The sequence below is a fragment of the Hypanus sabinus genome, chromosome 18, assembly GCF_030144855.1.
Source record: "Hypanus sabinus isolate sHypSab1 chromosome 18, sHypSab1.hap1, whole genome shotgun sequence".
Classification (NCBI taxonomy): domain Eukaryota; kingdom Metazoa; phylum Chordata; class Chondrichthyes; order Myliobatiformes; family Dasyatidae; genus Hypanus; species Hypanus sabinus.
The window spans coordinates 64,390,879-64,407,105 of NC_082723.1; the positions used below are offsets into that span (position 1 = coordinate 64,390,879).

Below are 16,227 nucleotides of genomic sequence, written 5' to 3' on the forward strand. Positions count from 1 at the left end.
ACTGACACAGAGTGGAGTGACAGTGACCCACACCCACACTGAGTGGAGTGACAGTGACCCACACCCACACTGAGTGGAGTGACAGTGACCCACAGAGACACAGAGTGGAGTGACAGTGACCCACACGGACACAGAGTGGAGTGACACTGACCCACATGGACACAGAGTGGTGTGACAGTGATCCACACGGACACAGAGTGGAGTGACAGTGACCCACATGGACACAGAGTGGAGTGACACTGACACAGAGTGGAGTGACAGTGACCCACACGGACACAGAGTGGAGTGACACTGACCCACATGGACACAGAGTGGTGTGACAGTGACCCTCACGGACACAGAGTGGAGTGACACTGACCCACACTGACACAGAGTGGAGTGACAGTGACCCACACCCACACTGAGTGGAGTGACAGTGACCCACACCCACACTGAGTGGAGTGACAGTGACCCACAGAGACACAGAGTGGAGTGACAGTGACCCACACCCACACTGAGTGGAGTGACAGTGACCCACACCCACACTGAGTGGAGTGACAGTGACCCACAGAGGCTCCTTCCGAACTTCCGGAAGCTGCACCATGAGAAATTCCTTCTGATCCACTGCACACTGTCATCATTAGGGGAGGTGGAATTTCAAAACCTTCACCAGAAGAGATTCAATTTATTACTGTAGTCACCTGCAACTCAAGTCAGTATGACATCTGGAAATCGTAGTTTAGAGGGTCCAGAGGAATCATTAAAGAATAGACAACCTCACAGTTTCCTCTAGGCACAAAGGATCCCAGGACAGTATTTCATGGAAACATAGCAGTAATCTTCAGTAACCTGACCAACATGTATTCTTCAGTTAACGCCACTAAAAACCATTGACCTGTCACCAGCACATTGTCCTGTGTGAAGCCTGCAACTTGCTGCACAGCATTGACTCAGATTTCACAAAATATTTAATGGTTGTGAATCATTAATGAACAAAATTAATCAGTGTTAGAGTTCTCATTCTGCATAGGAACCTACCTGCTTCTGTGCTGCAAAGATAACATTCATAAAATTCATATATTGAGCAGCAGAGTCCTCAGCAGCTTTAATAACCTGTGGAGGGGACCATAACACCATAAGACATAGGAGCAGAATTAGGCCATTCAGCCCATCAAATTAGCTCTGCCATTCCATCATAGCTAATTTATTATCTCTCTTATTCCCATGCTCCTGCCTTCTCCCCATAACATTTGATACCCTGACCAATCAAGAACCTGTCAACCTCCACTTTAAATATACTCAATGATTTGGTTTCTCTGGCTAAAAATTTTTTTCCGCATCTCTGTTCTAAATGGACGTCCCCCTTTTCTGCGGCCATCTGCAGCAATGAATTCCACACATTCACTACCCTCTGGCTAAAGGAATTCCTCCTCACAGCCGGAGGTGCAGTCAAGGTCACCCGTTCCCCACCCCCTGCCGCTCCACAGTCTCCAGGCCGCCACTCTCAGGCTCACAGCTATGTGTCCCCCTGGGTCACTCTTGCCAAGGCTCAGGTGGACTACCGGCTTCTCAGACTCCCAGCCAACAGCAGAACATCACCCCACATCTTGGGGCAACACGGTGATATAGTAGTTAGTGTAATGCTCTTTCTGCACCAGTGATCCAGGTTCAATTCCCACCGCTGCCCCTAAGGAGTTTGTACGTCTTCCCCCCGACCATGATCATTTCCTCTGGAGCCTCAGTTCCCTCCCACACTCCAAAGACGTACGGGTTTGTAGGTTAATTGGTTGCATGGTAAAATTGTGCAGCGTGGGCTCATGGGCTGGAAGAGCCTGTTATTGTGCTGTATCTTCAAATATATTAAAAAAACAAATAATCTTTGACAGTAGCTACTGAAAACTCACCAGTATTCGGGACTTCAGCTCATGGCTGGCTGCATTTTGTGGGAACAGAAAGGAAAATATTGTGACATCAGGTTACAAATCGAACTTAAACTGTCCCTAAATCCTGTTCCTCAGTGTGTAACACGGCACATTTGCTGAAATATCACAGGAAGGGGGTAGGAAATCTGCTCCTCTCTGCACGTTATGACTTGACAGATCATCACCTGAACGCCACTGTTCAAAAGAAAAACTGAGCTGATGTAAACCTGAAATAAAAATTCTGAATTCTTGAAACATACACTCAACGTTTCAGAAACAGTCTTCCCCCTTGCCATCAGATTTCTTAATGGACATTGAACCCATGAATACCACCTCACTCTTTCTTTGCTCTCTTTTTACACTATTTCAAGTAATTTACAAAAATATACTTCTTATTGTAATTATTATGTATTGCAATGCACTGCTAATGTAAAATAACAAAGTTCTCAACACATGCCAGTGACATTAAACCTGATTCTGAATCAGGTCAGGCAGCCGAGAAACTGCAGGGATGTTTGAGGAGATCTTTTGTCTGAGCTTTATTTACCCACCACAGTTCCAAAAACTCTGAAAGCCTTAATTACAAAACCCATCCTTTTCAGCTTTAAAATGTTCATTTGAACCCAGGATCAGAGTATCACAATATCTAGAGCAGGCGTCCCCAACCTGGGCTCCATGGACCCTTCGGTTAATGGTAGGGGTCCATGGCATTAAAAAAAAAGGTTGGAGCCCCTGTGTGAAAGCCTGAAAAACCTGTCCCTAATTTTGATTTCAATTTGGACACCCCTATCAGAGGCATGGTTTCTCTTTAACCCTTAAACACCTTTCATCACTAAACTTTTAAAGTTTAAAAGTGTTTTAGGCAGCTGGAATCAAAAAATCCCTTAAGTATAAGGATATAGAGTACATGGTAAGGAAATCAAGACAAAAAGGGCACATGAGTCATCCTTGGCAGTTTGGATAAAGGAGAATACTAGGAGTTACAAAGTTCAAAGTAAATTTAATATCAAAGTACACAAATGTCACCATATACAACTCTGAGATTAATTTCTCATGGGCATACTCAACAAATCTCTAACTATAACAGGACCTGAAAGTATATTAAGATTCTATTAGTTTATTAAGGGCAAAAGAGCAACTGTAAAGTGAACAGGATGAGAATGGATCCCTGTGTGTAGACCCAAGCATGAGGATTTAAATGAACATTTTTCTGCAGAGAAAGTCGTGGGGGGGAAGACAGAATTCAGAGAAGAGAGCAGTGATGTCCTGAAACATATTTATATTATGAATATCAATAGGAATACGGCAGGCCATTTTGTTCTCCTAATGTTAATTTTGAACTGACAGATCATCCAAATTGTCTTCAGGCACACAGTGGGTAAATCCCCAGGGCCTGAGCGAGTACATGCTTGGACATTGTGGGAAGCCATGAAGAAATTGCTGGAGCCCTGGCAGAGATATTTATATCTTTATCACCCACGGGTCTATACTGGAGCATCGGAGGGTAGCTAATGTTGAGCTTTTATTTAAGAAGGGCTGCACAAGTAAGCCAGGGAACCACAGGCCAGTGAACCTCTAACATCAGTGGTGTTAAAGTCACAGGAGAGAATTCTGAGGGAGAGGATCTACCAGTATTTGGAAAAACAAAGACTGATTGTGTGTGAAAAATCACGTCTCATGAATTTGAGAAAAGTTCTTGATGAGATGACCAAAGAGGACTGATGAAGGAAGGATGGTAGATGTTGTCTACATGGATTTTAGCAAGGCCTTTGGTAAGGTCCTGCATAGTAGGCTAGTCTGGAAGGTTACATCGCATGAGATTCAGGGTTAAATGTGGTAAGTCTCGAAACTCAATAATCCAACAGCCCACATGGAGAGCATAAATGTAACATACCGAATCCAACGTGGAGACTGCTCCAAACACTATGTAGGAGCGACAGAGAGAAAACTATCCACGAGACTGCATGAACATCAACCGGCCGTAAGAGGACACATTCCTCTGATATATCTCGGCACATGAAAACCGAGAAGGACATGAGTTCATGTGAGAACCTACAAAAATACTGGCAGAAGTACAAAACAAGAAGCTTGGCTCTCAAAGGAAGACTCTATTGACAAACATACTGAACTGGGGACGATTTGCCAACCCATGCACATGCAAGATCAGCACCAAGAGGTGAGCCATGGACACCCGAGGAATCAATGCTCACAATGACTGATAGCCAGTGGAGATCACTTAGCTATCTGGTTGGCCGGGAACCAGTGGAGACTAGAGGCCAGTGCAACAGTAAACCAATCAGAACAACAAGTCGGACCAATATAAATGCCTGCACTCAGCAGAAACGATGGTCAATTGTGCAACAATGTTGTCACCTCGACTGGTGATGAAACATCTGCGACCTAATCTGCAGGCTGGGTGCACAACCATGCATACAAATTTGGATTAGCAGTAGGTGTGATATGGTGGTAGCGGAGGGCTGTTTTTCTAGACCAGGGGCCTGTGACCAGTGGTGTGCCACAGGGATCAGCGTTGGGTCCACTGTTGTTTGTCATGTCTGTTAATGATTTGGATAAGTTTGTGGATGACACCAAAACAGGAGGTACAGTGGGACAGTGAAGAAGGTTGTCTTGGGTTACAATGGGATCCAAATCAACTATTGCGCACAGTGCTAGTATCTACCTACAGGAAAGATACTAATAATAAAAGTTGCAGAGAAAATTTTCAAGGATGTTACCAGGGCTCGAGGACCTGAGTTATAGGGAAAGGCTGAATAGGTTAGGAGTTTATTCTCTAGAGTTCAGGAGAATGAGGGGAGATCTTAGAGAGTGATACAAAAATATAGGAGTTTAGATAGGCTTTTTTCCTTTACACTGGCTGAGATTACAACTTGAGGTCATAGATATAGGATGAAAGGTGAAATATTTAAGGGAAATCTGAGGGGGAACTTCTATACCCAGAGAGTGGTGTGAGTGCAGAACAAGCTGCCAGCAGAAGTGGTGGATGGTAATACTTAACAGAAGTTTGGATAGGTACAACATCTATGAAGATCTATCCTGGACCCAACATATCGATGCAGTTACAAAGAAGGCACAACAGTGGCAATTCTCATTAGGGGTTCAAGGAAATTTGGTATGTCACCAAAGACACTTTTCTACAGATGAGCCTTGGAGAGCTTTCTAACTGGCTGCATCACAGCCTGGTATGGAGGGGCCACTGCACAGGATTGGAATAAGCTGCAGAAAGTTATGAGCTCAGTCACCTCCATCACGGGCAGCAGCCTCTCTGCATCCAGGACATCTTCAAGAAGCCCTGCCGCAAAAAGACGGCACCATTCTTTAAGGACCTCCATCACCCCTTCTCATTGCTACCATCAGGGAGGAGGTTCAGGAGCCTGAAGACACACACTCAACGATTCAGGAACAGCATCTTATCCTCTGCCATCCGATATCTGATTGGACATTGAACCCATGAACACTACCTCTTTTTTTTTTTGCACTGCTTATTTAATGTAATTGTTTTAATATATAGTGAGATGTAATTACAGTTCTTACGACTGTGTATTGCAATGTACTGCTGCTACATAACAAGTTTCGTATGCCAGTGGTGGAAAACCTGATTCTGATACATGGATGAGAGACATGGAGGGCTTTGGTCCGGGTGCAGGTAGACGGCACTAGGCAGAGACCAGGCTGGCACAGAAGGGCCTGTTTCTGTGCTGTAGTGCTCTGGGAAAGTAGACAAAGCAATGGGAGATAGAATCTAACTGCGACTAACATTAACAGTTACAAACACAGAAAATGCTGCTGACACACAGCAGATTGGGCAATATAAAATATAGGAGCAGAATTAGGCCACTCGGCCCATTGAGTCTGTTCTGCCATCGAAACAAATGAACGTTTCAACTCACGGGAAAGGCTTTGGGAGTAAATCCCAAGGAAAAATTATGGAGCTGGTGTCCCTGAAGCAGTCCTACGTTGGGTTTGACACTGTCCGGCAACTCCCGTGCTGCCGCAGGTTATAAACTATCGGTCTCTGTCGTTCCTTCAGAATCATCAGCTGTGTGGAAAGGGGGAGCCTGCTACGTGGGCAGCAGCATATTGTACTGCCCTGGCTTGTATATCACGCAGACAGCCGGGAGACAACATCAATGGTTGACCCTGACCAATGGAGGGGCCTCATTGGCCTTTGTACTTACTATGAATGCCCACAAGAAAATGAATCTAAGGGTTGTATATGGTGACGTATATGTACTTGATAATAAATGTATTTTGAACTTTAAACTCTATAATTTATCACCACTCTCACTTGTAACCAAGCGGTGAAAGTCTGCAATCCCCACATAGTTATAGAGAAGTAGAGCACAAAATGCAGAACCATTTTAACTGCCCACTCCCACATGCTCCATAAGGGGAATGGAATGACCTTCCGTCATCACGGAGCTGAGATTCGTTAACTCAATCAGGTATCTCACTCTGAAATCTGAGCTAATGAAGATGAGTCCTACCTCACTTTCCAACTTACCATTCATCTCCTTATTCACTTTGTGAATATCTGACATCCAAAGTGTTAAGAGAAAAAAAGCAACCGGTGAGAAGCAGAGTCAGCCATGCGGCAACAGAATTCAAACCTTCACTTGTTCAATTAAATAAGACTGGAAGTGAATGAATTTTCAGCCAGGCTCTGCAGCACACACTGCACACCACATACTGCTCATCCCCTCCCCACCACAGGAGACATTGCCTCAAGATGGCAACACCCATCATCAAAGAGATCCCCACCATCCGAGCCATGCCAGCTTTTCACAGCTCCAGTTGGGTAGGAGGTACTGAAGCCTCAAGTCCAAAACCACCAGGTTCAAGAACAGCTCCTTCCCCTCAACCATTTGGTGCTCTAACAAACCGGCACAACCCCAATCACTACAGTTTGGCAACACTATGACCACAGGTGTGGTGGGATGGAGGTACAAAGAAGGTATAAGGCACTCCTTCCCTCCACTAACCTACAGCTCGCACTTGGGCAAGGTGTAGCACCTACTTAGCCCCCCAACCACCAATCGGGGTCATGTGAAGCCTGGGGAGCAGGTAGTGGATGGTCGTATGAGCAGCTGGTGCAGATCACAAGTCCTGGTTGTGCGACCACTGACACCAGGCAGACAATCTCTGAAGAGTATTCATAATGGCTGGGGTCACCCGTCTTGTAAAGACACTGCCCAGAAGAAAGCAATAGCAAAGCACTTCTGTTGAAAAATATGCCTAGAACAATTGCGGTCATGTCATACGACACATACCAACAGGCAATCACCACTTGCCACTAAACTAACTGTTTGCTTTGTTCTAATTATGTTATTTCAGTAACTATTGTGTTTAATTTGTTCATGCATTTCTTGCGAACGCTGCTTATCTGATGCTCTGCGACTGCAATGCAGCACAAGTAGGTTCTTTGGTGCAGCTGTGCACATGTAGACTTGTGCAGATAAACTCGACTGTGGCCTGACCGGAAGCTCCAATCTGTGCTTGGTTAGAGGGCGGTCAAACAGAATTCTGTGAGGAACAATATCTCCTCTACAAAGGTCACATTGACAAGATTGAAACTTAGGCCTAAAACTGACAGACTTTATAAGATTATTAAGGGATTGGACAAGATAGAGGCAGGAAATATGTTCCAGATGCTGGGAGAGTCCAGTACCAGAGGGCATAGTTTAAGAATAAGGGGTAGGTCATTTAGGATAGAGTTAAGGAAAAACTTCTTCTCCCAGAGAGTTGTGGGGTTCTGGAATGCACTGCCTCGGAAGGCAGTGGAGGCCAATTCTCTGGATGCTTTCAAGAAGGAGCTAGATAGGTATCTTATAGATAAGGGAATCAAGGGATATGGGGACATGGCAGGAACCGGGTATTGATAGTAGATGATCAGCCATGATCTCAAAATGGCGGTGCAGGTTCGAAGGGCCGAATGGTCTACTTCTGTACCTATTGTCTATTGTCTATCTGCCCAGAAACCTCTTAATTATGAGATGTTTGCAAACTATCTACCAGAGAAATGTTGGGCAGGAGTCACTTGTTTAAGAATGTAGCATCAGGAAGCTTCTCTTGTGTGGACAACAGTGAAACTCCGCAAATTATAGCAATAATAATGAAATCTTACAAAAATATAGACCATAAGAGCAAAATTAGGCCATTCAGCCCATTGAGTCTGCTTCACCATTTCATCATGGCTGATTTATTATCCCTCTCAGCCCCATTCTCCTGCTTTGCTCCCATAACCTTACTAATCAAGTACCTACCGATGTCTGCTTTAAATATACCCACAGCTGTCTGTGGCAAAGAATTCCACCGATTCCCCACCTTATAGCTAAATAAATTCCTCATCTCTGTTCTAAAGGGACATCTTTCCATTCCAAGGCTGAGCCCTCTGTCCTAGACTCACTCACTATAGGAGACATCCTCTCCACATCCACTCTATCCGAGTCTTTCAATATTCGATAGGTTTCAATGAGATCCCCCCCTAATCTCCAGGAAGTAGAGGCCCAGAGACAACAAATGCTCCTCATACATTGACCCTTTCATTCCCGGGATCATTCAGGTGACCTTGTCCAGACACTCTCCAATGCCAGCACATCGTTTCCTAGATAAGGGGCCAAAAACTTGCTCACAATACTACAAGTAAGACCAATAGCTTAAAAAGCCTCAGCATTTCAATTCCATTACTAACAGGTGGAAGTCTGTAAATTATGGAGTTTGAGAGTGAAACACTAGCCACGCCATCACTAGCTCAGACAGACTTGGAATGAATTCTGGAGCAAGGATACAACACAGAGCCTTTGCCAAAGATCCAGCCAGCAAGGTTTCCGTTAGATGGGCTCTCACCTCAGCTGCAATGCAGAGAAGATAGATGTCATGGTGCTCCAGTGCAGCAACACAAATGCACAGCAATGCATCATCAGTCTGACAGGACACTTACTTTTTGCCATCAGCTCTTTGATCTCCTCGGTGACAATGTCGTTTTCCAATGCCAGGAGCTCGAACTTACCGTCCTTGCTACTGGACAGAGTCGATTCGGCAGAGGTGGTGCCACCACTTTCGGAAAAGCTTCCCGATTTCCACTGTTTACTAGGGTATAGGAAACGGCTGAGGAAACAAGAGGTAAACGCAGGACACGGTTGGAAACCACTCTTATTTTAAATACTTTTTATAAGATGAATTAATGTAAGACAAAGTTGTAGTTTAATCATTTGTACTTTTTAACAAACTCATGTATTTTTCACTGTATGTGGTGGTTCATCCCCACTCACCGGCAGAAAACTATAGCCGTTAAACTAATGGTTTATCCCTTTATCATTTTTCATTGGCTCAGTATTAGCACATTACCCACATGATGTAATTGTGCACCTTGACTGATTTATTTTATCTCAGGAATTTCTCATCTCGATTATAAAAGTGATGTATTTTTCAGAGGTGCCATCTTTTATCTTTGCTGTCTCTGCTGTTCATTTATCTCTCTGCTTTGTTTCTCAGCTCTTTGTTCACTTTGTATATGTTTGTTGTTTAAACTTTAAAATAAATGATCATTATGAATTAAGGCTGCTTGCCATTCTTGACTGCTGGAAGAACCCTAAAGATCAGAAAGTAACAGAGATCCAACAAATAAAATCCCCCATTTCCACTATTTATGGCTGCAGAAACAAAAGGTAAATGCAGTACCGCGTTAACATTGCCACTTTGCAGAGGTCAAGTCACCCAGTAACGGGCTGTCGCGCATACGCTTACCTCTCCTGACTGTGGCTCGCTATAATCGCCAGCCTGTTATTGTGGCTCATCACTAGGTGTGAGTTTCCCATCACCATCACTGCGTCCATACATTTCGAGAGGGTGAACTGGAAAACAGGGCAGAAACAACGCCACAACAAAATCAATTCAGAGCTAGTATGATCACCTGTCAACTCCGCCACTAACGGTCCCAAGCCCGACTATGAAAGGAGGAGGTTTGGGCGGGAGGAGCTAGTAACCCCGTCCCGTAAAAACCCAGAGCTACAGAGACACCAACAGAAGCTCCAAAGACATCATCCCTGAGAGAGGCAGGACCTTAGTCCAGAAGATGTATGAAATCATGCATGGGAGTGGTAGTAAATGATTGCCTCTCTGACTGGAGACCTGTGACTAGTGAAGTTCTGCAGAGATTGGTGCTGGGTCTGTTGTTGTTTGTCATCTATATCAATGATCTAGATGATAATTTGGTAACCTAGATCAGCAAATTTGTGGATCACACCAAGATTGGACAGCGAGGAACGCTATCATGGCCCGCAGCAGGATCTGGACCAACTGGAAAAATGGCAGACAGAAACTTAATGCAAACAAGTGTGAGGAAGGTAGGACCAACCAGGGTAGGCCTTACACAGTGAACAGGGGGCACTGAGGAGTGTGGTAAAACAAAGGGATCTGAGAATACAGGTCCATTGAAAAGTGGTGTCACATATAGATAGATTCGTAAAGAAAGCTTTTGGCACATTGGCCTTCATAAATCAATGTATTGAGTGCAGCAGGTGGGATGTTATGTTGAAGTTGTATAAGATGTTGCTGAGGTCTAATTGGAGTAGAACGTGCAGTTTTGGTCACCTACCTACAGGAAAGAGTACAGAGAAAATTTACAAGGATGTTGTCCTGACTGGAGGACCTGAGTTATAAGGAAAGACTGAATAGGTTAGGACTTTATTCCTTAGAACGTAGAAGATTGAGAGAAGATTTGACAGAGATATACAAAATTATGAGGGGTATAAAGACAGTAAATGGAAACAGGCTTTTTCCATTGAGGTTGGGTAGGACTACAGCTAGGGTCATGGGTTAAGGGTGAAAGGTGAAAAGTTTAAGGGGAACATGAGGGGAAACTCCTTCACTCAGATGGTTGTGGGAGTGTGGAACAAGCAGCCAGTGCACGTGGTGTCATTTGAGCTTGATTTCAGCATTTAAGGGAAGTTTGGATAAATACATGGATAGTAGGGGTGTGGAGGTGCGGGTCCCTGATGATGATGAGTTTGATACAACATCATGAGCTGACGGGCCTATACAGCGCTGCACTGGTCTACATTGTAATATGCAGAGAGCAGAGGGATATAGACCACTGTTTTTTAAACTGTGAATATTGTGTATCTGATGCTCAGTGCAGAAATGCTGCAGCAAGTACATTTTTAATTGCGCTTGTCTTCGATGTTCTGGATTTCCAGCATCTGCAGGATATCTTGTGTTTAAATTTCATATACGTTTATTGTGCACATGACAATAAACTTAACTCTATGTATACAGGTAGAAGGGATTTAGCGTCATACAATCAGGCCCTTTGGCCCATCCTGTCCATGCTGAACCATTTAAACTGCCTAGTCCCATCGACCATACCCCTCCATAACCATCCCATCCAAACTTCTCTGAAACATTGAAATCAAAATTGCACCCATTTGTGCTAGCAACTCGTTCCACACACACACCATTTTCTGCAAGAAGTTTCCCCTCATGTTCCCCTTAAACTTTTCACCTTTCAGCCTTAACCCATGAGCTTAAATCGTAGTCCCACCCAACCTCAGTTGAAAAAGGCTGTTTGCATTTACCCTATCTAGACTCCTCATAATTATCTCTATCAAATCTCTCTATCTTCTACATTCTAGGGAATAAAGTCCTTCAATCTTTGCTTATAACTTAGGTCTTCCAGTACCAGCAACATACTTGTAAATTTTCTCTATACTTACAACCTTATTTACATCTTTCCTGTGGGTAGGTGACCAAACTGCACAGAGTACTGCAAATTAGGCTTCACCATCTTATACAACTTCAACATGACATCCCAACCTCTATACTCAGTACATTGATTTATGAAGGCCAGTGTGCCAAAAGCTCTCTTTACAACCCTATCTACCTGTGATGCCAATTCCGATGAGTTATGGATCTGTATCATATATGGATTTGGTTCATATATACATGACAATAAACCCGACTCTCTGTGTACAGGGAGATTTTAATTAGGTGCCATTAGTTATAATTAGTTCAAAACAACATTGAGGGCCCATATTCTAAACCATATCTAATAACGGCGATGCTGTGGTTTTCTGAGAGGATTACAGAGAGGGTTGAAAAGGGAGATGCAATGATGTAGTCTATATGGATTTCCAAAAGGCTTTTCACAAGATACCACATTGAGGATGTTTGCCTTCAAGCCTAATGATCCGGTAACGGCAGTGACGGTTCTGGTTCAGGATGCTGCTGTGAATCTCAGTGACTTCTGGCTGGTGACCGATGAAACAAGGAAAACAACTAAATACGTTGCTAATCACTCTTTTTTTCTGGTAAACGATCATCACAAGCAATAGCCTGTAACTTCCTTTTGGACTTGGAGGCAACTCGATGTGGCAGAACTAGGGTGAGGCGAGGTGGAGGGCCCGTTGCCAAGATCGAGGAAGGCCCGAGATTCAATCGACTTGAGCGCTGGGCCGAATCAGAACGGTCGCGTACAGGCTGTATCAGGGCAACGGGGTCCAGACCCCACAGCACATCAAAGCGACTGAACCCGATGCCTGGATGGCGACTTGGGTGCAGGGCCGAACTGAAAAGGTCACGGTGTCAGGGGCCCGAGATGAGGGAAGGGCTGTTGCTGCAGCCTGCTCCACACTGGGGAGTCTTCCTTGATGTTTTTTTTTGAGTTTCTTTGTTTGTGGCTGTCTGTTAGGAGACTAATTGCTCTTTTTGAATGTTTTGCACCCTGACCCCAGAGGAACGCTGTCTGATTCAGCTGTATCTATGTACAGTTTGAATGATAATTAAACTTTTTGATTTGAATCTCAAGGTTGTATAATATACTTATTTTGATAATGTGTACTTTGAAAGAGGATGAGAATACAAATAAATGGATAGTTTCAGAATTGACAGGTCAGTGCCTAGACAACTGGGGAGCCATTTTTCCTACATAATAAGGACTTTAATACCAGAAAAACACGTTGGAGCCGAGAAGAGTTTGTGTTTCGGGGAATGCTTCCATATTAGCTGTCACCTGGAAACTAGCTGCACTGGGTCACAATGCTCACGGCAGAAGGACTCATCAGAGTAACTCGGGGGCCAGTGGGAGGGTGGCAGCTGGCAGGCTGGATCAGTGTTCACTTGAATATGGAAGGTTAAGAGATGATCTAATTGAGAAATGGAAGGATAATTGAAGAATGTTTGGGGGTGTTTTTATAGATGGCACAGTTGGTGGTAAAACTGATGCATCACAGAGACATCAGTCCAATCCTGGCCTCATCTGCTGTTTATGTGGAGTTTGCAGGCTCTTCCCATCACTACATGAATTCTTCCCAGGTGCTCCAAATCCCTCTTCCTCTCCACTGCCCACATGTTGTGGCACAGACTCCTGAGTCATCGGATTACAAGGTGTTATTTTCCAAAAGAAAATTCCATTCAAGTAAAGGATTATACGCCTTCAATTTGAGTCCTTACCTGGGATTCTTTCAGGATCTGCTGGCCCCACCAAACGGGGTTGACATCCACCACGATAACCAGGAGGTTGACATCTTCATCTGTTCGGAAAATTAAAGGAAAATGTGGTCACCAATGACTGGCCGTTGAATATTATGGTATGCCTTCACAGAGCAACAGTATAATAAGCTCTTGATAGCAAGGTGTCTGCGAGGCTCCAGTGCCAGGAATCGATCCTGTTCCAGGGTGAGATGGAAGTTATTGGGCAGGGTGCTGAGAGGATAACAATGAGGAAGTGGCATCTGCCCTCACAGAGACTACAGCACTGATGGGTTCTACATCCAAGTGTCAGGTTTTGGTAGTCTCAGAACCTCCTAACAATTCAGACTCTCCAATTCCGATCCCTTACACATAATTCATTCCTTTCACACCAGCCCGCTAACTCAAAGTTCAAAGTAAATTTATTATCAAATGACAAATATCTCGTCATATAAAACACTCAGATTTGTTTTCTTGCAGGCATACCACGTAAATCCAATAACCATGATAGAATCAATGAAAGCAACATACACACACTAAATGCTGGAGGAACTCAGCAGGCCAGGCAGCATCCATGGAAAAGAGTACAGTCAACGTTTCGGGCCGAGACCCTTCAGCATGATAGTCCTGACAAAAGGTCATGGCACAAAATGCCGACTGTACTCTTTTCCATAGATGCTGCCTGGCCTGCTGAGTTCCTCCGGCATTTTGTGCGTGCTGCTTGGATTTCCAGCATCTGCAGATTTTCCCCAGTTTGTGATAGAATCCATGAAAGACTGCACCCATGGACAAACAACATCGTGCAAAAGACAATAAACGGTACAAATACAAATGAAAAGAAGAAAATAATAAAAATAAATAAATAAGGAATAAATACTGAGAGCATGAGATGAAGAGTCCTTGAAAGTGAGTTCACTGGCTGTGGAAACAGTTCAGAGTTGGGGTGAGTGAGGTTATCCCCACTGGTCCAGGAGCCTGATGGTTGAGGGGTAATAACTGTGCCCGAATCTGGTGGTGTGACTCCTGAGGCTCCTGTACCTCGTTCCTGTACAATCCTCACAACCTATGCTCTCCCTTCAACACAATCCTTTAAAATCCATTAAACTTAGTGAGACAGGCAACATCTTTGGAGGGAAATGGAGAACCAGTATTTCAGGTTAAGACCCTTTATCTGGCCTTTTATTCAGGCAAAGAAAAGGGCACGTTTAATAACATTTCCAGTACACAAGTGTAAAGGAGAATGAAGTAATTGTTACTCCGGACCCAATGCAACACAATAAAAAACACAATAAGATAAAGAGCCCAGTAATAATAAAAAGCACAGTAAATATAAATACATGAGATAGCTAATATACATAGATTGACTGCATGTCCATAAAATGATGCTCGACACAGGAGTGTCTGTACATAAATTGACTCTGACAGAAAATGATAATGTAGTGGTGGTTGGGGGTGTGGAGGGGTGGGTTAGTGGGTGGAGGTGTCATTCAGCCTCACTGCTTGGGGAAAGTAACTGTTTTTGAGTCTGGTGGTCCTGGTGTGGATGCTACGTAGCCTCCTCCCTGATGGGAGTGGGACGAAGAGTCCATGAGCAGGGTGGGTGGGATCCTTCATGATGTTACTGGCCCTTTTCTGCATTTATGCCCATGATGGCAGTTAGGCTGGTGCCGGTGATGTGTTGCGCAGCTTTGATGACCCATCTTAGAGCCTTCCTGTCTGCCGTAGTAGCAGTTTCTATACTTCACAGTGAAACAGCTGGTTAGAATGCTCCAAACTACATATATGTAGAATGATCAGTAGGGATGTGCAAAGTCCGTCTGTCTTCAGCCTCCTCAGAAAGTAGAGGTGAGATTTCCTGACTGTGTAGGTTGTATTCTGGGGCAGTGGGGTTCTGCAAAATGTATACCCCCAGGAGTTTGGAGACCAGAATAACAAAAATACAATAATTTGCTTTGATAAATTCAGTCCTGTAATAGCACACTGTAATAGCTTAAGACTCTTAAGAGCTGTTGGGTGTGGTTTAAACTAATATGGCGGGGGGGGGGGGGGGGTGGATGGGAACCAGTGTGATAGAGCTGAGGATGAGGCAACAGGTTTACAAGTAGATGATGGATGTAGCATGAATATAAGGAAGGAGAAGCAAATGATTGGGTACAAATGCAGATTGTGCAAAAAGTTAAGTTGTACCACAGAGGCAAAATTCAAAAGGGTGAAGAATGCAGGACTGAAGGTGCTGTATTTAAATGTGCATAACAGTTGGAATAAGCTGAACAAACTCGTGGCACAATTAGAGATTGGTTGGTACGACATTGTTGGCATCACTGAGTCATGGCTGAAAGAAGGCGATAGGTGGGAGCTTAACATACTTTGTATTGAAAGGACAGACAGGAAGGCATAGGCGGTGGTGAGGCTCTGTTGATAAGAGATGGAATTACATCTTTAGAAAGAGGTGACGTAGGGTGAGAGAATGTTGAATCTTTGTTGGTGGAGTTAAGAAATTCCAAGGGTGAAAAGATCATTATGGGAATCATATATAGGCCTCCAAATAGTAGCCAAGGTGTGGGATTGAGTTTGCAAAGGGAGCTGGAAAAGGCATGTGATAAGGGTAATGTCACAATTGTAATGGGGGACTTCAATATGCAAGAGGATTGGGAAAATCAGATTGATGTTGGATTGCAAGAGAGGGAATTTGTTTAATACCTACGAGATGGCTTTTTAGAGTAGCTTGTGTTTGAGCCTACTCAGGGAAAGGCTATCTTAGATTGGGTGTTGTGTAATAACCCAGATCTTATTAGGAACCCTTAGGAAGCAGTGATCATAATATGATTGAACTCATACTGCA

General features: G+C 44.0%; 1 protein-coding gene across 1 annotated transcript in view; it reads right to left on the reverse strand.

Annotated features, from left to right (window-relative positions):
* The window catches only part of gtf2h3 (general transcription factor IIH, polypeptide 3), a 33,878-nt gene that overhangs the window by 16,229 nt on the left and 1,422 nt on the right, over positions 1-16,227 (reverse strand). The window contains exons 2-8 of the mRNA XM_059994542.1: positions 13,368-13,447; positions 9,666-9,772; positions 8,860-9,026; positions 8,708-8,770; positions 6,424-6,453; positions 1,884-1,912; positions 1,018-1,092 (exon numbers count right to left, since the gene is read on the reverse strand). Of these exons, the coding sequence (XP_059850525.1) occupies positions 1,018-1,092; positions 1,884-1,912; positions 6,424-6,453; positions 8,708-8,770; positions 8,860-9,026; positions 9,666-9,772; positions 13,368-13,447 (551 nt within the window). The remainder of the gene's footprint in view (positions 1-1,017; positions 1,093-1,883; positions 1,913-6,423; positions 6,454-8,707; positions 8,771-8,859; positions 9,027-9,665; positions 9,773-13,367; positions 13,448-16,227) is intronic.